The sequence below is a fragment of the Python bivittatus genome, unplaced genomic scaffold (genome assembly GCF_059951505.1).
Source record: "Python bivittatus isolate LINGU-HERP-01145 unplaced genomic scaffold, Pbiv_v1 ctg000160_np1212, whole genome shotgun sequence".
Taxonomy (NCBI): Eukaryota; Metazoa; Chordata; class Lepidosauria; order Squamata; family Pythonidae; genus Python; species Python bivittatus.
In genome coordinates, this window is record NW_028277076.1 from 7711725 (window position 1) to 7735680 (window position 23956).

The window sequence follows — 23956 nt, forward strand, 5'->3', positions numbered from 1 at the left end:
CAGGAATTCCTTAGCGTTTTTGGATTTAGTTTGGTCTAGGATGCTCAGTTTCCCAGTGGAAACTATGGTTGAGTCAGACAAACAATCAAGCAGAAGACAATACCCCAGTCAAGGAACTACCAAGGAGAAAACCCCACCCTCACTGGCAGGGCAAGCTACTGTACATAAAGAGGGAGCAGACCCCACACTCACTAGCACTGATGACGTTACCTAGTTAGGTAATGAAACGTCTGCAAGCAAACCACCAAGCTCAGAGAGCACCAAGGACTCCCCAAACATTGTTTTGAGAGAGTGAGATCAAAAGGGTGTCCTGCGAAACACAGTAGCCTAACTCCCTCCTAGCGTGGATTATGAACAAAGGCATCCCATTTTCTGAAGATCCATTCTTGCATCTGGAAGATTGGCAGAGAAAAGCAATGGTAGCCCAAGCAGAAGATGGGAGAGAGAGACACTGTTTTCTCAGTTATAGCAATTCATTCCAAATGCACCTCTCTCTCTATTGTTTAGTTTATGCAAATGTCCTGGAATAGGCCACCTCATTTGTCCTTCTTGGATAATGCAGCTTGGCACTGTGCAAGTGGTGATCCAAGTGAAATTGTTCAGTTGCTTCCAACTAGACACATGTTGGCAAAAAATTGTAGTAGCTGAATGCATGGAGGGATGGGTGGATGGAGGCAGGCAGGCAGGCCTAACCTTCACAGCAGACGTGAATCCAATGGAAGGGAGGGAGGGAGGGAGGAAGAGAGAAAGAAAGAGAAACAGAAAGATGAGGGAGGGAGGGAGGAAGTCCATGGAACAAGAAATATTGCAAATATGTGAACTTTTCCTTTCCCAAAAATTCTTATTGGGAGAGAAATTAAAGCTTCATTAATGTGGTTAGAAATCAATGGAAAAAAGGGCCAGGAAGGGAAGGGAAGGGAAGGGAAGGGAAGGGAAGGGAAGGGAAGGGAAGGGAAGGGAAGGGAAGGGAAGGGAAGGGTCAGACAGAGAGACCTCAAGGGTATGCAAGTAATTGAGTCATCTGCTGAACTTCAACCTCTCCTCATCCCCCAGCCCCCTTTTCCCTGGGTACTGGGTCTGCCTAGAACTCCAAGTCCAACATTCAACCCAGACAGCTGTACAAATGACAATTTCACCCTTCTCGCCCCCACTGATCTCTGCAGTCAAAAAGGCTGCAACCTCTGCCTGGAGCAAAGGCTCATTGTGTCCTTTTTGCTTCTGAATTTGCAGAGAGCTTGAAGTTGGACATCCAGCAGGGACGGATTATTCCCTCACAGGGAGAGTGGTTTTTCTCATCACCGGCTTTTTATTCTCATCATTTCTTTCCTTCCTTGAAAATGGGATCTCTCACTCAGAACATTCTGATCCTTCCTTCCCTTTCATCACTTCCAACAGCTCACCCAACCCAACCCAACCCAACCCAACCTGCTGTTTTACAAGATCAAGTTCATAGCCATGATGTCTCCTTAGCCTGTTAAAAGAGTCTTTAAGAAGGATTTAGCTCTTTTCTTGAAAACCCCTTTTTCCCTGCTCCATACTCTAACATTTGTTTCTTAGACAACCTGAGATTTTGAAAGCAGGAACTCTGAATTCAGTAGAAGAGAATATACGTAGCTCAGAGTTGAACTGTGGAGTCCTTGGTGCTCTCTGAGGTTGGTGGTTTTCTTGCAGACGTTTCATTATCCAACATCACTGATGATGCTACCTAGTTGGGTAATGAAACGTCTGTAAGCAAACAACCAAGTTTAGAGAGCACCAAGGGTTCCACAATCCAAATTCAGTTTTGCTTTGGATTTAAGTGGTCAAGTAATGCTTTCAAACAGTAAACTCAAGAGGTGATGGTGGACAGGACCAGAATCCAAAACAAAGGGATGAAATTAGAGGTGGCAATCTGTGGCTTCATGGCCTTGGAATACCAGTTTTTAAGACCTTAACCACCCAGCCTCCATGACATGGCTTTTTACCATTTGAGACTGGGAACACATGAAATGTATAGTGAGAAAAAAAATTACAGGCCTCTGTCATTCATGTGCCATCCAATTTGTCAAACTGATTAGATAATTATAGAATTATAGAGACAGGAGGGACAAGAATGATCGTCTGGTCAACCCCCTATAATGTGCAGGAAAACCATTGAAATCAATCTCAAGAAGTGGCTTCCCAGCCTTGCCTCAAAAATGTCCAGAGAGGTGGGGTTAATGGACAGAAAACTAAAAAAGAGCCATGGAAGCCTATTTTTATATATTATCACAGCTGTGAGACTATTACATTTCCACAGAAATAGAAAGTCTCTGATAGAGCCACAATGGAAGAAGGGTTGGCGAAGATAATGGAACCAGCAGAGATGGCCAAGTTAACTTGTTTGCTTAGAGAAAGATCAACTATTATATTTATTAGTGAGTGGAAGCTGAAAAAAAAGAACTTGTGACTTATGGATTTGACGATGAGAAAGGGTAGACTATGGAAGAAGGAAATGATGATGTAACCTTAGAGAGAAGGTAAATTATACATACATTTATCTTGTTAAACATTTCTTCAATAGAAATTATATTTTAAAAAAATGTCCAGAGATGGAGAACCCATCAACTCCATGGTATTCCATTGTGTACATATTTTACCATCAGAAAGTCTTTCCCCATATTTAAATTAAATCTAGGTAAATGCAACTTATCCTGGTGTCAAAGCCGATGGAAGATAGTTCTTGGCCATCTTCCCTTTATATAACTGACCCTGGTTTTCCAGTTTCCCTGCATCTTCTTTCTCCAGACTAAATATCCCAAGTTTCTTCATGTCCTCAAATTTCTCTACCACCAATGTCACCCTCCTCTGATTCTGTTCCAATCTCTCAATATCCATCTGGAAATATAGTGGCCAGAATCTTACCCAGCACTCCAGATGTGGTCTCCCTAGTGGGGAGGAATTAGGACTTCAGATAAGTCAAACGACTCTGATTTGCATGATCACACCAGTCTGAACACCTGGATCCCAAAATCCAGACTGATGGGAATCGATTCATACATACAGATAAGGGATTTCTGATTCAAAGTTCTTCTTCCAGTTGGCTTCAGACAATCGATTCAGACTGAGGCAACAAATTGGTTTGAGGCATCGTTAGAATGCATTGAATCACTGACCCCTCATCAAATCCAAAGTTTTGCACAGATCTCGGGGGAAAATGAAAGCATTGACACCATATTAGGAGGGCTCACTTCATGGAAGAGAGTCCAATTTCAAGGACGGACAAAGAACTGGTCTCTTTTTCTGGAGGACTTTTTTTTTTTCTATCCAGCCTCAATCCTTAAAGATAATTGAACAATTAGAAGGAAAGCCAAGGACTTGCACTGTTGTTCACTCAACATCTGGACATTTGACTGAACAGCATGGATTCAGTTCAACCCACAGCCTTCTCTAGTTATCTTTTCTCAATTGATCAACAGAGAGACATTTGAAAGGAATGTGCAATGCAATGATACTTCCAACCTTGTTCAGCCCTCTTCCTAGACTAATCTGTTTTTAGTGGATTCTAATGCAGGTTAAAACCACTATTCCGCTCAAAATGATAGATTAGGACTTGCCTTATGCCCTGTCTGTCTTTTTAAATTGCTTTTTTTTAAAAGCTGCATTTGTTCTTCCATTGTTCTAAAACGGCACCATCTTGTATTTCAATCCACAAAGCACGTTAGGGAAACAGCAGAGGAGAAACAACGTGATAAATACTTAACATAAAAATATATAATGAGCACAGGGTGGAATTCACACCCCGGTGTAGAGAGCTTAATTTTCCTTTCTTTTTCTTTCATCCTCTTAGGCAATTACAAATTATTTTCAAAAGAAGTGGACGGTGCTTTGAATGTACTTGTAACTTTTTTTTAAAGGAGAGTGTCTTTATATAGGTTTATCCAAAACGTATAAATAAGAGTTATAGTCAGAGAAATGCAGAGCATTTGGGTCCCCCCCAATAGGAAACAATATAGAAATACTTAAATAAATGTTATGTTCAAGCAAGATGTCGAACCACTTTAATTATTAACCTAGCATGTTGCATTTATATAACATATTCAACTTGGTTAGGTTTGGGGGGCTTAGAATATTAGTGTTATCCTTAATTAAATTGGGGGACTTAGAATATTGAATGAATTTAGGGCCATTCAGTTAGTTAATAGTTCAACACATCGCCCAAAGTCAAACAAAGGGTGTTGTGGGAATATACAGTCATTTAAGTCCAACTAGAAGTTGGATTCAGTTTGATTCCTAGTTGTTGGTCATTTAGGCAAAGACAAGAGAAGGGAATTTAAGCTTAGAGGACATCAAGAATCGCCTTGTGAAATTTTGGGAATTAGAAAGGCCAAGTTCAAGGACCAATGTCTTTCAACAAGCAGCTGTGGCTTCCAACAGAAAACTACCCTTAGATAGAGAGATTTAGATTAGAGACTGTAGTGATCTCATTCTTCTCTAACTCGTGGTCTTCAAGCCTGATCTGATAAGACCTCAAGTGGCATGTCTTGAGTGTACCTGGACTCCAAAGTTACTCCGTTGTAACGGAGTGCTGATATGTGACGGGTCATCATCACTATTCATATAGGATTGGTGTTTGTACCAGTGAATCTGGGTCAAACTATGGGGCCCAGGAACCATGTGTTTCAAAATGTACTATTGGAATTTCTGCTTCCGGTTTTCCTCTTGTTCTGCCCCATGTATCTCCTGAAGATCTCTCTGATACTGCAATGGCTTAGCTACTGGAATTGTGGAGTTTCCATCTCCGGAGGCTTGAAAGAAGAGATTGGCCAGCTACCTCTTGAGGATGGTTTAACTGATTGTTGTGGCCCCTTCCAATTCAACCATTCCTTGATTCCATCCTAAAATTTCCCCTCCTCCTATTCCAAATCCTAACTTTTCATTTGGGAATCCTGAAGCTTTTGACTTAGCCAGTCCATTCGTACGTTCCCATCATGTTTTTTCCCTTTTGGGGTAAAGCAACGTTTTGCCAAACATAGGAAAACAGTAGCAAACCAAAGAAGTTAAAATCTAAGACAAGGAAATGGAGCTAAAATTAGTTTGCCCCAACAGAATACATTCCATAGTTTTCTATGTGTGTTTCTATGTGAAATGGATGTGTTTCTACCATGTCCACACACTGCTTCATACATGTTTTGTTTTTTAAACTCCCCACCTCTCTCTTTTTCAGGATCTCAGCAATACTACACCACCATAGCTCTCTCCATCTTCCCCTTCCTCTTGACCCATTCACTGTTCCTTCCTATATTTGCCTTGCTTCCCATCCCCATTCACTCACTCACTCATTCTCCCAACCAAACCCTCTCCACGCTTTGCACCTTTCACTCATGTTTGATCCTCATTCTTGACCCAGTCGCCTTGTTTCTCTGCGCACATTTCTCATCTCTCTCCCCCATCCCGAAATCCAATTGATTTTTCTGTCCCTCCCATCCAAGCAGCAAATAGAGCAACCACTGTTTCCAAAAATAAACCTCAAAACGGTAAAAGTTTCTGCTTTGTTCAGTTTCTGATCATCCGGCAGCTATTTGCAAGATAGAGAACGGCTTTCAAACGTCGCTACCTTAATCTTGATGTAATTTGCACTTAACTGTTCTTCTTGGCAAGCTGTCCCATAATCTCCTAATAAACATCTCAGCCCCGCTTGTGTTCTAGTGAAGAACATAAGCAAGTCATCAGCCTACGGTAACTTGGACACAGTTTGTACCTCGACAGCTGGCGGGCAAGCGGTGGAAATAGACTGCCATAGCCGTTCTAATAGCTGATCATTTACATCCGAATGAAACAAAACAGCTTCTGAGATCCCAGGCTCCCCACCCAGGCTAATTTTAATTTTGCCTGCAATGTAATGCTTTCTGATTACAAATAAATAAATTGAATTATTATTATTGTTTTGCATTCTACGGCTTCATTTACAGGCTGGGTCTGCAGATGGCATGAAGCAAGGAGCTCTCTTTGCTGTGGGCATAGCATTAAGAAAGTAAGGATGCATGTCAGGTCTGAAGTAGGCCATGATGGATCACACTTCAGCAAATCTTATCTCTCCAAGTAGTGTTTCAGCATTTGTCCATCTGATTATGTGCTATCAAGTCAGTGCTGACTCTTAGTGACTACCCAGGTAGACATTCTTCAGGATGATCTGCTTCCAACTTGGCCCTTCAGGTCTTCCCACAATGCACCCATCTGCTGGTCATCCTCTTCTTCTCTTTCCTTCCACCTTTCTCACCATTATAGACTTCCCTAGATGGCTCTGTCTTTGCACAGCATGCCTGAAATTTCCAAGGTGGCCAACTTATTGCTGTGAACTGAGCATCTCTTAGAGAAGTTGGTTTGGGGGCTGGAAAGTTTAGGAAGGCTGAATCCGCTGTGAAAACCTTTGACTAGTTTGCAACGGTTATTTCTTCTCCACAACCATATTTCTCTTGTGTGATTCTTGGACAGCCAATTTTTTACCTCTTTGTTTCATTCTGGGTGCTAAGCCATACAGAGCTGGGGAAGATCAAGGAAGCCAGAATTATATAGACTGCAGTAATATTTAATACTAATATTAGGGGTAGTACAGCTTCTTGGAAACTGCAAGGAGGATTTCCCACCCTCATTTACAGTGAGTTCATTAAGGCAAACTCTCTTTGAAATGCTTCTTCCCAGCTTTCTGGCTACCTGGGTTGAGTTGCTGTTTATGAGTTAAGTACTTACAGACCTTCTTTCTACCTCTTGGCTGTTTACGTCTAATGTTCCTTCTGTACATCTTTCCCTATAACCTCCCACATTGGGCCTGTCAACCAGGGATCACATCTGAAATTCCTTAATTTGTCAACACAAAGACAAATTCAACCACCGTTGCAACTGGAAAACAGATGACATTTTAGACCCCGCTAAATCCCCAAATGGTAGGGAATTCCTGGAAGCGTGGCATGGACAAACCAGCCATCAAGAGACACATAGAGATAAGCCCCATCTAGATTCCATTTAAAAGATTTAACCAAAAGTCAAGAAAGGAAATAAACAGCCTAGAACACACCTCTTCCAGCAGCCAATATGCACTTAAGCAGGAAAAAGAACCAGAAAAATAGTCAGGGAAGAAACAATGTCTTAAGGAAGAAACCACACCCTATCCCAAACTGGCAGGGTATAGAGGGAATGGCCTTGAAGGACAGGAGGTAGAACAGAAGGAAGCAGTTAGAGAAAAGGGCCTTGACCCCAGGCCAAAAAAGTAACTGGAGAAAACACCACAGATGCCTTCCCTAGTTCACACAAAGATAAAGGGAGAGGGGGAAGCACATTCAGACTTACAAGATTCTGTTACTATAGCCGTTATAATAAAAGTAGTCCTGACCCTTGGTTTCTTAGTCTGGTCTACCTTGTAGGGCTGACACCAAGTTAGCTAGCATACATAAACACCAGCACACCCCACTCCCCCATGCACTGATGTTACCTAGCGTGGTAATGAAACATCTGCTGGAGAACAACCAAGCTCAGAGAACACCAAGAACCCAACAGTTCAACTCTGGGCTATATCTATGCTCTACTGCTGGAACTGAGACATAATGTGTAGCTCACCCCTGACCATGTTTCCATAAATACCATTGACTATTACAATTCCATGCTTCAGCCTCATCCAACCAGGGACGCTCAGTCCGACGCCCTTGCCTACAGTACTTCAGTTGCCACAAAGGACATTCCTGTGTTTCGGCATTTTTATGTTTATTGTTTCACTGGAGTGAAAAAGAAATATTTCTGGTGGCATGATTGGAGTCAGCAGGTTGAGAGGCATATACCTGTCCATTTCTAGCCCTTACTCCCCCTCCCATGTGGCCAAAATAGGGCTAAAATAGCTATAAAGAAAGGCCCAATGTTGCAGGCACGAAAACGTTGATGTTGATATAAATTTAGGGGTTCTCTCTCTTTCTTCAGCAGGAAATGCAACATTTCCTATTGTTTAACTGATTAAACACCTCCAGTGATGGTAAAGACCAAAAAACGACCTTGCATTAACAGACGGTACTTCAGTCCAGAGAGATCATTTTGTTTTAAAAGAGAAGTTTAGACAGCGCTAAAGAGACAAACACGTTATACCTACTAACTGGATTAATAATGCTCTCTAACTGATATGTAGACTGCCTCTCAAAGCTCAGAAATATAAGCGGCGATCTACATATAAGTCAATGATTTATGCTTTCCCCTGAAAATTGCCCATAAAATTCGAGTCTTTCTCAATACTCTGTGGTTGGAAACGTCATCCTTCACTAGGACTCATCTGGGAGTTGAGAGTAGTGGTAGGCAGAAACTTCAATTCTCCCCCATTTTTACCCTTTCTCAGAGAAGGTGGGAGCCGTTCCCACAACCAAGAGAAGTGGTAGGTTCCCCTTTGTCAGGGGTGTTCAAGGAGAAGCTGGACAGTCCTCCTCCGGGGATGCTTTGATTCGATGGTGGGTGTAGACAAAGGCATCTTTAAATTCCTCTTGCAGTCTCACTTCAGATGCATTGCTGATGTAAGCCCCAGACACGCAAGGCAACCTATGTCTCATTTTGCTGCGTCTGGCTTTTCCACCTTCTGGAAGAGATTATCAGAAGATAATTGGTTTAACTTCAGAGGTGTCTCAGTTATCAGTCCTGACATCTTTTGTCGGGATGAGCACACAAGTTACAAAAATGACAGTGCCGCATTTCAGCTGCTGCTTTTGGACGACCTGCTGAGACAGAGACCTTCCCGTCGGTTGGTTTTGTGATGGCCCTTTGGCTCAGCGTCTTGCCTCTGGGCAGCTGTGACCTGCGGGAACCCTTTGTTTCTCCTTCCCACCTCCCCACTTTTCTAAGTAGCTTATTGCTGAAGCCACCTTAATGCAAATGGTTGCGGGGGTGGGAAGGAAGAATGCTTGAAGGAAGATGTCAATCCAAACGGATTTGCATGGAGACACCACGATGGAAGGGAGGAGAAAGGGCCCGTTTTGCAGAGGCAGCTGGGTGAGGAGGGGAGTTGTCTTGCTTTTCCAGAGAGAAACTCATTTTGGGTTGTGTCTGTGCGTATGCAGGCTTCTCCACCTCTAGGCCACGGCCCCTTCTGACAGCCGCATTTAAAGTCAGAAAACATCCCGGCCTCTCGTGAGCAAATACAATGGAAAATGGGCAGCCACACGGAAGGAAGCTGAATGACAGAAAACAGAGGGAAGGAGCAGGGTCTGTGTGTGTGTGTGTGTCCTGATTTGAGAGACCAAAAACAGCAGAGAGATGAAGGAGATGCGCCTAAGTTCAAAGCGCCAGCCGAAGGTGTAAAAACGCAGGGAATTTTACGATCAGCTGTATGGCCTGAAGGGAGGTCAAGTCACGGTTTGCCTTTGCTGTGGCTGTTTCCGCCACATCGAACCCAAAAACCTACTCACCGCATCTGAACATCACGCATCATAAACTCAAAGAGACCATTATCTATTTAAAACAGGAGCGGGCGAGCTAAATCCGCCGAACTGGGGACAGCCACCAAAATTCCCTCCGATCAGTGATGCTGAACATCAGTAATCTTATCTCCCTCTGCTCTCAGACAATAAAGACTCTTTAAAGCCATGCTGGATGGAGGGGGGGGGGGGGAGAACGGGTCTGCCCCTTTGGGAAAAAGCATAGCAGCATTGCAGCCACGTTTGAACGGGCACGGAGCTTGCCACGCAGTGGCCGAACCCTGCTGCTGTTCTGATGGAAACGACAGATGCTTTGATTTCTGCAAAACTTCAAAAACATTACAATTAACACTTCTTCAAAAAAGGCCCCACTGGTTGTGAGGTTACACACAAGCTAGATAACGATACAGCAACAAAAGGGCATTGCTATTATATAAAAGACCCCTGTCGTTTAAAAAACCTAACCGATTATATTTATATAAAATCATTACGCACACATAGTGCCTGGGTGTGCATGTTAATAATGTGCGTGTGTGTGTATATATATAGCTATATATATATGCATACACACAAAGTGTGTGTGTGTGCATGTGTATATATATAGCTACACAGTAAGAGAAAAAAGTTGAAAAAGGAAAACTGAGCTACCTAAACAAGACAAAATGAAGATAGAAAAAAATGAAACAAGGACTGAACTATTGCAGTGAAAAATGGAAAGTAATTTAATTCAAGAATCTGATTGTGTCTTTTTTTAAAAAAAAAATCCCAAACTAAAACCACCGAAAATATGGCCCTTTCATGTGCCCCCCTCACCTTGCCCTTGATCCACCCACATTGGCTCTGATTTCTTTTAAAAAATGATAAACCTTAGCTAGATCCAAAAGGTGGCTTCTCCTTGAGTGAAAACATTTGAGTATTTTACAACCAGGGTAAAACCCAATGATGAAGGGAGACCCATCCGGCGGTCAAGTGGCTTCTGAATATTGTTGGGGAGAAGTTCACGCATGATTCAATGTTTTTCCATGCAAAAGGATCGTGAGTCTTCCTTGCTTGTCAGAAACAAACAGCGCGGGGAGGAATCTGGCGCTAAAAAAAATATCTCTCCAACAGGTCTGTCTGTAGGGATTTGAGCATGTATATCTTGTGAGTATAGAAGAATGTTAATTTAATTTTTTAAACCATGTAAAGAACATGTCTTATTCTGTCATCACCTGTTTGCTTCCAGCTGCCTTGTCTAGACTGGTTGAGTTCAACCTGCTCTTCCCAACATCTGTTGGATTGCAGCTTCGTTTGCTCATGCTTATGAGAAATTATGGGAGTTGGGATCCCACAAGCCCCAAGGCTTAAATTTCTGGGGAAAGCGCTCCCTCTCTACCCCATCTGGAAACATTGGGGATTGATCACCATTTCTCAAGACAGACCATGAGTCCATCTGCTGCAGCTTTTTCAACAATAACCAGCAGTTTCCCAGCCTAATAAAAAGTTGTAAATCAACTGCACTTACTATCATCCTTGGTTGTAAAGCCATCCATCATACTTCCACCTTCCATCAGAGTTGCAAGGGTTACACACGAGCAACATTCAACTCAGACCAAAAGTCTTGGTTCCAGCAAACAGCTTGTCTCCCCCATCAAGGTTCAACAGGCGAGACAGTAAGTTGTGTATCCAGTCCAGAGATCAAGGTTGACTCAAAGGAAAGGCTGTTCCCCAAAAATGTTTCAGGAAAGAATCACTCTTCTGAATTAGCCTTAAATACTCAAGTCTTCTCCATTCTCCACCCAGGTGCAACTGAAACTAGGAAGTCTAAGTTCTGATTCTGCAAAGCTTCAACTCTTCTGCTCTCAAGATCGTTGGCTGTTCCTTCACCGGGCTAACTTCTGGCTTTGCATCAGTAACCATCTGCATACGTGAGAAGGGCCTTGCCCCAGTTCCAGATCAGAATCCTCCCTATCAGGATCAGGAGTAATAGGGCCTGCATCAAATCATCCAGTCAAACCAATCTTTGTTATGGGAATAGGCCAGCAGAAGGACCTGCACTGGGGTTCTCAGGAGGACTAGTCAATCTGGACAGCAATGCCACCAGAGACCAAGCTAAACCCCACCCTAGAAAAAAATTAACCGGTTCTCACAAACTGGCCAAACTGGTTCAGAGCCCCCCACTGGCCTGCAGCGGCTCCACCCACTTCTCTCTCAATTCCACCTACCTTGCAGGGTTCTTGGGGGGGAAACATTCTTCCCACAGAGGCCTTCAAAGAGGACAAACAGGAAACCCATCATGGACAAGTCCCTATGGCTTATTTGTGGCGTCTTTTACTCGCCTGTTGGGAGTAAACCACATCTGTTAGGAAAGGCAGATGCGCATAATGGAACAGGAGCCGGCTAGAGGAATTTATTCATTTATTTATCTGTTTATTGATTCATTTGTTTATTAGATTTATACGGCTGCCCAATTTGCTGAACAATTCTAGGTGATTTTCAATTTAGGGAAACATAAAAGCAAGGAATTAAACGTGGAATAAAAGAGAAAACAATGCCATAAACATTTGGAACAGAGAGAGAGAGAGAGAGAAAGAGAGAGAGAACAATAGGTAACGAATAACCAAAATAACAATTAGAACAGAATTAATTGAGCATAACCCACGCATCTCTCAGTCAAGATCTTTCAATCTACCCTAGCGCTTCCCCCCAAATGCACACCCCGAATATAAACCCAGTTTATATTTTCACAATGTGAATGATAAATGTGCTTATTCTGGCAAATCAAACACTGTTGCCTCAATCAGTCATCTCTCTCCATTCTCCTAACCCTCAGGCTTCCAACGCCATGCCTGATCTTTTTTTCCCCCTAAAAAAAAATAATAATTCTTACTTTCCAAAGTTTGGATTAAGCTCTGAATATGAGAATGTGGCTGGAACAGAACGGAAGTCTAGCCAATTCTACATAAGCCATCAGGAATCGTTTTGATTGCGGTGGGATAGAAATGCATTTAATTAATTCATAAAAAAAATAATTTGCATCCTATTATTCCAACCAGATGTTTTTTGGGGGGGTTATTAATAAGTGTCTTAGTTGGTCCGCAGCCACTGGTTTTCTCAGATAGACTGCCTTTGAACGGGAAGTCTGAATTCAAACAAGAAATCGTGGATAAGTCTTAAAAGTTATCTTAAACTCACGCCGTTTGCTATAGCCGATCGGAACATTTTCCAGAAGGAGTGAAAATGCTCCATTTATCATTTTTTCATCTAACGCATGTTGATTTCACTGCATGGGCCAGGAATCAAGATAAATATAAAGGAAGGGAGGGGGAAAAGGAATTTTCTTCAAATGAAACTTAGTTTTGGTCTCTTTCCAGAAAAACGTTGTAACATAGGCAAGAGGATCCCTGGGTAAATGTCTCCAAGAGAGAAAAGAGAACGTTATTTTGAATTATATCCCCAAATTGTGCAATCTGACCATTTCTGAGTATTGGTTATATCATGTGTGGGGAATTGCCAAGAGAATTATATTGAGTGATTGGAAAAGTACTATGAACCCAGGTATCAAAGACGGGATCCAAGAAACCCATGTTTGCCATTTTTGAAAAGGCGATTTTTTGTGTCAAAATTTTTTTTGTGTCAAAAAATGACACAATCGTTTCCCCTGGGCACAGATTTCATAATATTTTACAAGAGTAGATAAACTTTTATGCATTGTTATTACATGATGGAATGAATATATGATAGAATTAGGTGGTTTCTGTGAATGGTGTTCATTTTAAAGGGTTTTTTCCTGTTTATCTGTTGAATTGACAGTTTTCCTCTTTGTGGTAGTGCAATTTCATAATATTAATTAATTTGTGGGATGTTATTTATTTGTTTTCATGTATTTTTTTTTCTGCACTTCTGTTTTCTACAATATTTTCTTTTAAAAAATAGACTGATTTTAGTCATTGGCAGTTGGATGGCATATACATTTAATTAATTCTCCTCCTCCTCCTCTAACATACTTCCTTCCTCTGTTGACTTGCAGATATGTTGGGCTTTCAACCATCCTAATGACTTTGTCTGCCCTTGGAAGCTAAGCAGGGCCTGCCTTGTTTAGTGCTGGGATGGGAGATCTCCATGAAATGTCAGGGCATCAAATTGGATTAGGATTTTTTTTTAAATCCCAGAAGAAGGTGATGATAGATAGATAGATAGATAGATAGATAGATAGATAGATAGATAGATAGATAGATAAACAGACAGACAGACAAGGGGGGGTAGGTAGATTGGATGGATGGATGGATGGATGGATGGATAGATTGGATGGATGGATGGATGGATGGATGGATGGATGGATGGATGGATGGACAGATAGATAGATAGGATGGAGAGACAGAGAGGAAAATGGATGGATGGATGGATGGATGGATGGATGGATGGATGGATGGATGGATGGATAATAGACAGACTTCTAAAAGAAGACAATGACAAAGCCATTTCTGTATCATTACCAAGAAAATGACATAGACACATCCTACATCAGGGCCCAAGCTGTGAGCCCGTGTCCGCAGCCAATGGTGGCCGCTAACTCAGCTTGGCTGATTTCTAAACTAAATCCCAGCAGAGTGGGAGGTGGGTTGCATCTAGATGAGAGACCACGAGGTCATACCACAGTGGTAAGGGAGACCAGGAGTCAAAAACAACTTCCTGGAAAAAGGCAGTGGCAAACCCCTTTTGTGCTGGGGCCCAGAAATCTGCAGGGATCTATCCTGGAAACCTCCAGAGTTGAAGGCCTATTTTAATTTCTGGCCAGCGGAAACATGCTGGTTAGCAGCCAGGAAAGCTAACCTGCGTTCTGTTTGGAGAATTCCAGGCTACATCAAGCTGAACCTTAATTGTAAGGCTGTTTTGGTCCCTGTTTGCCTTAGCTGCCCATTGCTACAGCTTCTTCCTCCGCTCTCTGATGTTGTGCAAACGTCACGTTTCCAAACGTCACAAACAGAGCGTGCCAGGGATGGAACATCTTGCAGGATAATTCCCCCGCTGACGCAGATAAAAAATCCCCCTCAAGAGTTGCCCTGTTGCATCAGCTGATGGCTGGTCGAATTCAGACCCTGGTGCAAACTGAAGAGCCGCAGATCCCAAAGCCTGCCTTTCTGCTTTTTAAAAAGACCGATAGCCCCATAAATGCACCCGCAAGGCCAGCCGGTGCATTTATGTGGCTGCGGTTCTTCCAACAATAACATAAAAATGCACATACCTTAGAACCTTATTTTTCACTTCGCCCTTTCACCCGGCGGGTAGAGACCTCTTTCAACGTGATTATTCATTTTTATTGCCGTTGCTCCCCCTCGGAAGGGCTAACGGAGCATCAGCTCTCTCTCTTCTGAATCGGTCAGGTTTTACGAAAAAAAATGATCATAAACGTCAACGCAAGAGCAGAACCTAGAAACTGGCCACTGGGTCGCTGGATCCTCTGCTCTTTCCCCCCTGCGCCAAGCGATTATGATTCCTAAATTTGCTTTGCTAAATAGGCAGATCTCGGCTCTCCGTTGTATTCTCGGCTCAGACATTTCCTCTGTGGGGAGAGCTAACCAGCCGCGTAATATTCCTTCCTTTTGTGGCTGCGTTGGGTTTTAAAGCACGGAGAGCTTGTTTAAGAATGCAGGAGGACTGTGGTGTTCAGGGGCCCCTGCGTGGCAAGACGCACTGTCATCCTGCCCGCTTCTGAACGGTGCAAACGTTCAAAAATCCGATTTTTACAGGGCATGACGTTGGAAAGAGAGAGATTCACTTGGTTGCTTCAAAAGAAGGCAGACGTTTCCAAAACGGGCTGCCTTTCCTTCACCCTTAGCCTCTCTTCTTTTCCTCCAGCGTTTTGCTACCAAAACCCCTTCGTGATCCATTCAGCAAGGAGAAGCGTCACGCTCCGACACGCCAGGCGCATGAAAGAGTCATGAGACTTGGCCACCGCGCTGTAACCATGCGCGGGGATGACCCACAAGGTGCGAAAACGGACTGGATCCGGGTCCTGGAATAAACCGAAGCTGTTTACGGTGGCAGCAAATTAAGAAAAAGGGGCCGGGCCCACCCCTTGCAACATGCAGGAAAAGCAATTAAACCAGGGAGGGTGGACCCGTGACACGCGTGTCCAAGGTGACACGTCACGACGTTTTGGGTGACACGCCAGCCTTCACTGGCACCTGACAACATCTATTCTCCCAGTTTGAGTTCCCAAAGAAACAGAGTTTGTTTTACTCGTATTTCGTTTTTGTAACGATTTGGCGTTTCTTTATAGAAGACATACCACCACACAGGATTGGACTGTATTTTTTTTTAAAAGAAATGAATATGTAAAGAGTTGTTTCTCTTTTGTTCGGTGGGGTGTGTGTGTGTGTGTGTGTGTGTGTGTGTGATACGCCAGCAGAGTCAAGTCAGGCATTTTCCAAATTTTTGACACGCGGAGCCCAAAAGGTTGACCGTCACTGAATTAAACCATCTGTGAACACGACTGGTTTGACTGCTAACCTGATTTTCCTTCAGGAGTTCAAGGTGATAGACATACCACGGCCTCCTCCCGTTTCTCCCCATCACAACAACCCTGTGAGGTAGGTTGGGCTGAAGAGATTGACACAAAGCCACTCAGTGAGCTTCCGTAGTCCTGGTCCACACCCCTAACCACACACCCCACTGACATACAACAACACAACTTTTTTAGCCGCAGCTAAAAATGGTCACAAGCCATCATGGTGTGGTTTCTTTGATTCCGACCCAGCGTGTCCTGTTAACCTGGTCGATTGTAGCCTAGTTAACTGAGCAATTAAGGAAAGCTCGTTTTCCTGCAATCTGTGGACCATGACCTAGATTATTTCAATAATCCACGCTCGCAAAATAAGGTATTAGTCACTAGACTGAGTGGCACACCCTACCACTTTCATATGGAAGAGAAACACTAACCTGAGGAAGTAGAGTGTTCAACAAGCTAAGGTTAAACTATGGTCTCCTGCAGGGACACTTCCAAAATGAGAACATCCCAAAGTGGTTTGCCATGGCCGTGTTTCAGGCTCATTTTTCAGTTCCAGCTCTGGGGTTTCCTGTTGGTCTCCCATCCCAGCAGGAACCCAGTTCAGTTCTGTTTAGCTTTCGGAGGTCCTGCGAGATCGGGCTGGGTTTGTTCATCTGACGTCCCTACTCCCGTGTTGGGTTTCACAAGCAACCTGAATCTCTCCCTGTTTTCTGTCTGATCCTAGAGAGCGAACTGTGGCTATATTCTCTGCACCGTTCTCCTCTCCGTGGTGATCCTCTTAGCGGTGACGGTCACGGCTGCCATCCTCTTCATGAACCACTACCACACCCCGGTCACCGAGTCCCCGCCCATCATCAGCACCAATCCAGACGATGCCAACGCCTTGGTCACCATCGAGAAAGCCGACAGTTCCCGCATCAACATCTTCATCGATCCCAATTGTCCGAGCCAAGCCAACGGTTTCATCCGCTTGGAGAGCCTCCAAACATCCCTCCTGCGAGTGGTGACGGACCACGACGCGGAGACCAAGTCGTCCAAGGGGCAAGAGAGGGCCTTGCTGGTCGGCCTCTCGGACGAGGTCTCCAAGCTGCTCTCGCACGCCACACAGCTCCGAACGGACTGTGAGAATTTGAAAAAGGGGCACAGCTCCATAGGGCAGGAGCTGAACGCCCTCCAGAATGAACAAGGGCGCCTCATACAGGTGAGTAAAAGAAGTGCTGTTGCCAGATACGAGATTCTCTTGAGGAGGTAGATTGAGGCTTTGGGTTCAAAGGGAAAGTGGTACTTTGGAGTATGTGTACGTCAGCCTTGTGAGATAGTCCAGACAAGAAGCACACCCAGAAGCACTAGCTCTATCGTGATTGTAAGGCTACATTAACAGAGTCTCTCCTCCCTCGCCTTTATCTCCTAACTAGGATCCTTCTGAGATGCTTCCCATGTCCCTTTTTCTTCTCTGGGCTAAGCTGCCTCTTATCTGACCATTGCCCAGCCTGCTGCTCCTCTTCCTCCTGTCTCCCCAGGTCATTCCCACAGACCATTACAGTGTGGAAGCTGGAAAGGGCTGGAGTAAACCTTGGGGATACAGAAGGAACAAGCAAGCCATGAAGGGGGGAAATGGAGAAAAGATCGCACAGCCCTGAAAGAGAAAAAAGTGTGAGAGAGAATCTCAAAATAACCTTGATTTGGTTTAATATAAGATGGGACAGTGAGAACTTGAATCAACTTTCCAGATTAAGGCCAGCCCTTTGAGGTAGGCCAGGTGAAGAAAAGGACACGGCAGGGATTCTAGGAAGGTTCTGTTATTCTATCTAACTACAGCAGAAATTCAGTAGCCCCGATCAGCCGTTTAAAGCAATTGCTGTTTTCCTGAGATGGAGAGCCATCATTCATCCCTCTGGTTACCTTTTTGATAAGCTAAATACACACAGAGTTCCAGGTGTTGATCATAGGGGTTGGTTTCTTTCATCATCTCGATAGCCCTCCTCTGAACTTACTCCAGTTTGTTCTTTTTGAATGGTGGTGGCCGTAAACGGAGGGGTTTAACACCAGAATCAACAGGCAGGATCACATCCAGATCTTAGTTGCTGGCCTTCAAGAGGGAGTAGAACTTCATTTCTGAACAGTGATGACTTTACTTCTCTACTGAACTTGGATCTTGGTCTAGCTGGAAGCGGAGAACGTTTCAGTCTGTAACTCTAGACCAGGGTTTCTCACCCTCAGCAACTTTAAGAGGTGTGGACGTCAACTCCCAGAATTCCCCAGCCAGCAGGCTTTAAGATGCGTGGACTTCAACTCCCACAACTCTCCAACCAGCATGCTAGCTGGAGAATTCTGGGAGGTGACGTCCATGCATCTTGAGATTGAGAATCACTGCTCTAGACCATCATCAGCCCCTCACTTGTATACTGTCAGGACTCGAACCTGGAACAGCAGCTTCAGAAGATCTTGGAACACTCTTGGTTCCAGCCATGGATGCTTGCAAGTTGTCCTCATTTGATGGTGATCCTTCCACCTAAGATATGACCCCAGATACAATTTAAAGCGCTAATTATTCTTTACCAAGTCGTATGCTTTACAAGGGCAATGCTCTACTCTGAATTGCAGATTTTTTTTTTTTTAAAGAAAATGAAATGCAAAGTCCCCCTTTCCACCTTGCAAATGTAAGCTTTCTTTTTCGGGAGCACAACTGTGGTTTGGAGATAATGGGGTGTGTTTCTTTTTGGATTCTGTGAGGCTGTTGGCAAATCTTGTCGATGTTTAATCTTGCATCTTCTCCCATGCAAACGTGCAATGCTACATAAACTCCTTTCCATTAAACAGCTCCAGACTCGGTCTCTTTTTAACTGGAAATCGTGTAATTTTGGAAAACAGCAGGCACAAGACCAAACAGACCACAGAGATTGTTTCTTTGTTGATGTATAACAGAGCTTTCTTCGCCACCACAAATTTCTTTTCTCCGTAACTTCTTGCTCCAAGAAGTTCTTCAGGGCTTTTATCTCGTTTGGAAAAAGCTTAGCTGCGGCTTTCATCTCGAGGAATGGAAAATTGGGCTGGATCTGTGGGGCTTTCTTAGCAATATGGAAATCATTTGCTCTTACCTTCTGCAGTGTTTCTTTGACTGAGGGGTTCCTGGTGGTCTCCTCTCCAATTAATAAGCAAGCTGGACTCTACTTAGCTCCAAGCATTGCAAAAGGCAGCGAATTGCTTCTGTTTCGCTGGTAAGAAAACTCCTCGGACGTAACTCTATTAAGTCACCAAGAGTCGAAACGGAGGGAGATTTTGTAATTCAGACCCTCCTGAGATCTTTCCTTGGGTTGGAACCAAAGTGTGGGAAGCCATGGTTTTAAACTGCGGTCTTTCTCCTCCTATCCTAAAATTGTTTTGCTCCTTCCTTGCAAAGGAGGCTGTATAAACTGCCAGCTGGGTACAAAAAGTCAAAACAGGAGCCAAAATTCGATTGTGCACCATGAACTTTCAGGACTATGTAGGATTCCCAAAAGCTTGGGGTGTCTTCTCAGAGACCTTCAATCAGGGTTAGTGGGACAGAAGGTGAAAATAATGGAATGCTGGATTGGAGAGCCGTTGTGGGCACTGCGTTTATTTTTAATTAAATTTAACTGTCCATAAAACAAAATTTAATAGAGATTTTTGTCCGGGTTCCACGCATTCCTTTATGGATGGGGCCTCTCTCCACCCCCCCGAAACCATTTTTTAACAGCTGCGAAAAAGTGGTTATAAGCCCTGATCTCAAGGAACAGGAGACAGGATAAAGTAAATACTGACTTGTATTTTTATTCCACATCAATCATCTTTATTAATTAATTAATTTATTATTAAATTTCTATGCTGCCCATCTCCCCGAAAGGGTGACTTTGGGAGACTCAATAATAATTATTCAACAATCACCCTCTATGCTCTTTTTCAGTGTTTCTCAAGCTTGGCCACTTGAAGATGTGTGGACTTCAGCTCCCAGAATTCCCTGGGGCTGGCTGGGGAATTCTGGGAGTTGAAGTCCACACATCTTCAAGTGGCCAAGCTTGAGAAGCCCTTCTGGTCCACTCCTTGTCCGGGAGATCCAATCTGCCTATTTTTGCCCCATGTTTCCATCTTTTGGGGGGGCTTTGCTGCAATTACACTAAATAGTGACTCATGACAGCGTTTGCCTATCTCCCAGACAACTAGAACTTAAATCTGAATTTAAGATCACCTTTTTTGGCACACATGTAAGTCAATGCCTGGGCCCCAAAGTTAAAGCAATGTAGAAAATTCAACCATAGATTTCACTTACTCGGCTTGCTCAGATACATTTGGGAAAGTTTTCACTGGTCCCTGAAAGACCCAAAAGAAAAAAAAATGCTTTTAACCGAATAATAATAATAATAATAATAATAATAATAATAATAATAGAATTTGTATCCCATAGCTGATCTGCTACATGGGTAGGTCAAGGGGGACTGTGCGATTGAAAGAAATGCCAAACCAAAAAAGAAAAAAATTAATGCTTCTTGCACAGGAATATGGAAAATGTTTCAAATTAAAACTTATCAAGCTCTGGTTCAAGTGTTTGATGCTCAAAACCCACCCAGAATCATCACCGCAACCCCTTTCGGACCTGAACAAACTCCGTTGCGCTCAAAATGTTTTCACCGGGAACCGTTCCACCCCTTCCTCTTACTGTATTCAACTTAAAAACTTCCTAAGTAAGTGAACAATTGCTGTGGGGGGAAAATGATCTCGGATCCACCGAGAGGTTAAACGGCTTTTGCAGTAAGTTGCAAATTCAGAAGTCCCATGCTTGTTTAGGGTTAGGCTTTGTTCATTATTGTGAATTTTCCATCACTCACCCAACATCCTGGAAGGGCTGAAATCATCTCCTGCAACTTTCTTAAGCATTAATTCTTCTGCGTAGAAAGCAAAATAATTTATCCTCTGCCGATGGAGATTGCTACGGCCAAGGACAGGGTCCCTATAATATTGGCAAGCATTATTCACCAAAATTGTGATGAAATATCTGTGTTCCCTAGCGGACAAATCAAGAATATCTTAGTTTCCTAGCAGGCAAGGATTTGGAATAAGAAATATTGCCTTCCGGATTTTCCTTGGCGAACGATAAATACCACCCACCCTAAAAATCAAGTTTAATCCAAAGGCCAGATCAATACGTTGACCCAAATCAAGGCATCGATGGAAATGACTGATTGGTTTTAAGGGGTGGGGTGCGACACCTAGAGAGAAATTAGTGATCTTTTGAGTTAAGGTGGCACGTTGGACCTTCCAGATAAACTGATAGGTGGAAGAAATCATTCCTTATTATATTTGGATTTTCTTCACATCATAAAAAGCTGCGCACCGCACCCACTCCGCTTGACACATTTTTCTGGCGTAATAAATGAATGGCATTTTCTCTTTTAATTTGGAAGTGGAATTCTCTTGCAGAAATTCAATAAAGATTGGCGGTTTGGGGGATTTTTAAAAGAAAAAGGAAGGAAAAAGAGAGTGAAGGATCAGGGAGCGTTTCCATTTCCCCCCCTTTCTTCTTTACGCAGTTGCTTTCGGAAAGTCAGACCAACATCGCAAGGCTTGTGAACTCGGTCAGCGATATTTTGGACACTCTGCAGAAGGACCGCAGCATCGTCCGACCACGAATGAAGGCTGACCTTCAGAGGATTCCATCTCGGGGCACGCGGCCAAAAGGATGTTCCAATGGTATGTAAAATCCCCATCTTTTCCTTCTTGGGCCAGCAGTAAAAGAGGAACTTAGACAGTTTTTCTTTTTTCCAAATTCAGGATTAACGCAGAAGCGTAGTCAAGTAAAAACTATGCACTTCCCAAATCATGATAGCTACCAACTGAGCTTTATTCCTCAAGCTGAGCTTCAGGACTTTCAGGTTATAAAATTTCATTGTCCTGTTGACTTCATTCTTCAGTTCAGATGCAAACAGGAGTAGCTACACACAAGATATACCAGGAGTAGCTGCCCACAAGATACACCAGGAGTAGCTGCACACAAGATACACCAGGAGTAGCTGCACACAAGATACACCCTGTGAAGCTGTCACTGCCAAACCCCACATCCTGTCATGGTACCCATCATTTGCAGGGTGGGCTCCCTACAAACTCCTAACATAGGCTTGATTCCTTGAGTATCAGCATAAAGAGAAGAAACACATCAACAAGGATCGCCAAAGAAGGAAGAGAATTGCATCAGGCTTTGTTGGAGTTGACCAACACTAGATCTCATTAGCGTAAATTAAGTAGAAATATAACTCTTCGTGGTCATGGAAGACCATGGAAGACCATGAGAAGGTCTAGGCCCATTCAGTTCACAGTCCATGCGCTGATGCCTGGGGTACTTCTCACTTCTTAAGAGATGCCTGCCACAGGATCTGGCATGATGGTCCTTCAAACAGGCTGGGTTTGAATAAAGGAGGATCTTCCACTAAATTGGGACAACAGGTTCCCCCTAATCTTTTCCTCCATGTCAATCAGAATCTCATTCTTGAGTCATGAGTCATGAAAAGAAAGTATTAATTCAGAAACTGCATTTCTGGAAGGCCACCACTGTGCTCGCTTGAGCTTTTTCAAACCACACTGATCCCCAGCTGCTTCACAATGTTCAGGAGACATCCATTATTCCAAACATTGGACACTTCTGGCTTTGGGGATACTTCTGAATGGGAAATCAGTGTCCCTTACTTTTGGCCACAGTGGGTAGAACAGGCTGGAACGTAAGAAGAACCAAAGTGTCTCCACTCTGGCCATCTCCTAACTATCAACTAACTCCACTCTGGCCATCTACTAACCATCCACAAACTACCCTGGATTGTGAATCTGTTAAACTGACATCCACCCATCCACCCAACAAAGAAAGATCCAGAAACCATAACAGAAGCGTGTTCCCAGTCCTAAAATGGGCCCATTGCTCCTGTTTTCAGAATACATTCCACTTGAGATTCTATCTGGGTTGACTCTTTTTCATAAGCCTCGCTAACTTTGCTCCTAAAATCTGACGTTTAAGAAATGAAATAAAACCCTTCAACCTTCCCGTATCACAAGACGCCCATCCTTAGCCAAGGGACTGAAATACATGTTCTTTGTGGTTTGGCAAAGCCAAGGGGGAAATGTCTTCCTGCTTCATCCATCAGTTCTGAGCTATCAACCCATGGCTTTTATTTCTCCCACAAATGGACCCTTAAAAGTTCATCCAGGTCCTAGAAACGAGTAGAAAGAAAGACTTTTTAGCGATAGCCAATTAGCACAGAGCCCTACTTAAGAGTTCAAACAGAGAGGCTGTAATTAGGCCATTCATTAGCCTTGCTTCCTGCTTCTTTTTCCCCCTCCTCCTGATAAAATTATCCTTCCATTCCATACCTTACTACAGGCTCACGGCCTCGGGATTGCTTTGACATCTACGCCAGTGGACAACAAGGAGATGGGGTCTTTTCCATCTTCCCCACTCACTACCCCGAGGGCTTCCAGGTTTACTGCGACATGACGACAGATGGTGGAGGATGGACGGTAAGAACCATCGCTTCTCTGGCTGGATCTCTTCCACTGAGCTGAACCCACTTGACCTTCCATCAAGGTTGAACCCAAAATGAGGGCAAGCAAGGGACACTAAGGCCTTGCGGGACCCAACAAAGGAATTGGGGACATGGTGTTCCTTCTCGATGGAGGGGCAAGGAAATTTGGTTTCCATACTGTCTTGAACAGCAAGCAAGTGGATTGCTGGATTATGAGGAGGGCAGAATTTAAAAATGGGTCTTTTTCTATGAACTTATTCCTCTTTGATTCTCACAAGCATCCCTGTTTTTCAAGGATGGGCAAATGTCAAGTTTGTGAGAGTTCCTTTTCTTTCGTTCTTAGACATCTAACTGTTTTGGACAATTGGGAGATTTTCTTCTGCTTCTTTTTACCCCCAGAGTCCATCCCAATTTTGAAAAACCATTGGGGATGGCTACCATGACCACATTTGGTTAAATTGGGGAGGAGGGTCTTAAAAATAACAAGCATAAAACAAACCTCCATTGGCTTCATCATGCGGGTGTAAAATAAACTAATTTCT

The 23956-nt window shown here is 43.5% G+C and overlaps 1 protein-coding gene across 1 annotated transcript in view; it reads left to right on the plus strand.

Moving 5' to 3' along the window:
- Positions 1 to 23956, plus strand: part of FIBCD1 (fibrinogen C domain containing 1) — a 54895-nt gene that overhangs the window by 12158 nt on the left and 18781 nt on the right. The window contains exons 2-4 of the mRNA XM_088146743.1: positions 16616 to 17092; positions 21438 to 21597; positions 23273 to 23409. Coding sequence (XP_088002869.1) covers positions 16616 to 17092; positions 21438 to 21597; positions 23273 to 23409 — 774 coding nt within the window. The remainder of the gene's footprint in view (positions 1 to 16615; positions 17093 to 21437; positions 21598 to 23272; positions 23410 to 23956) is intronic.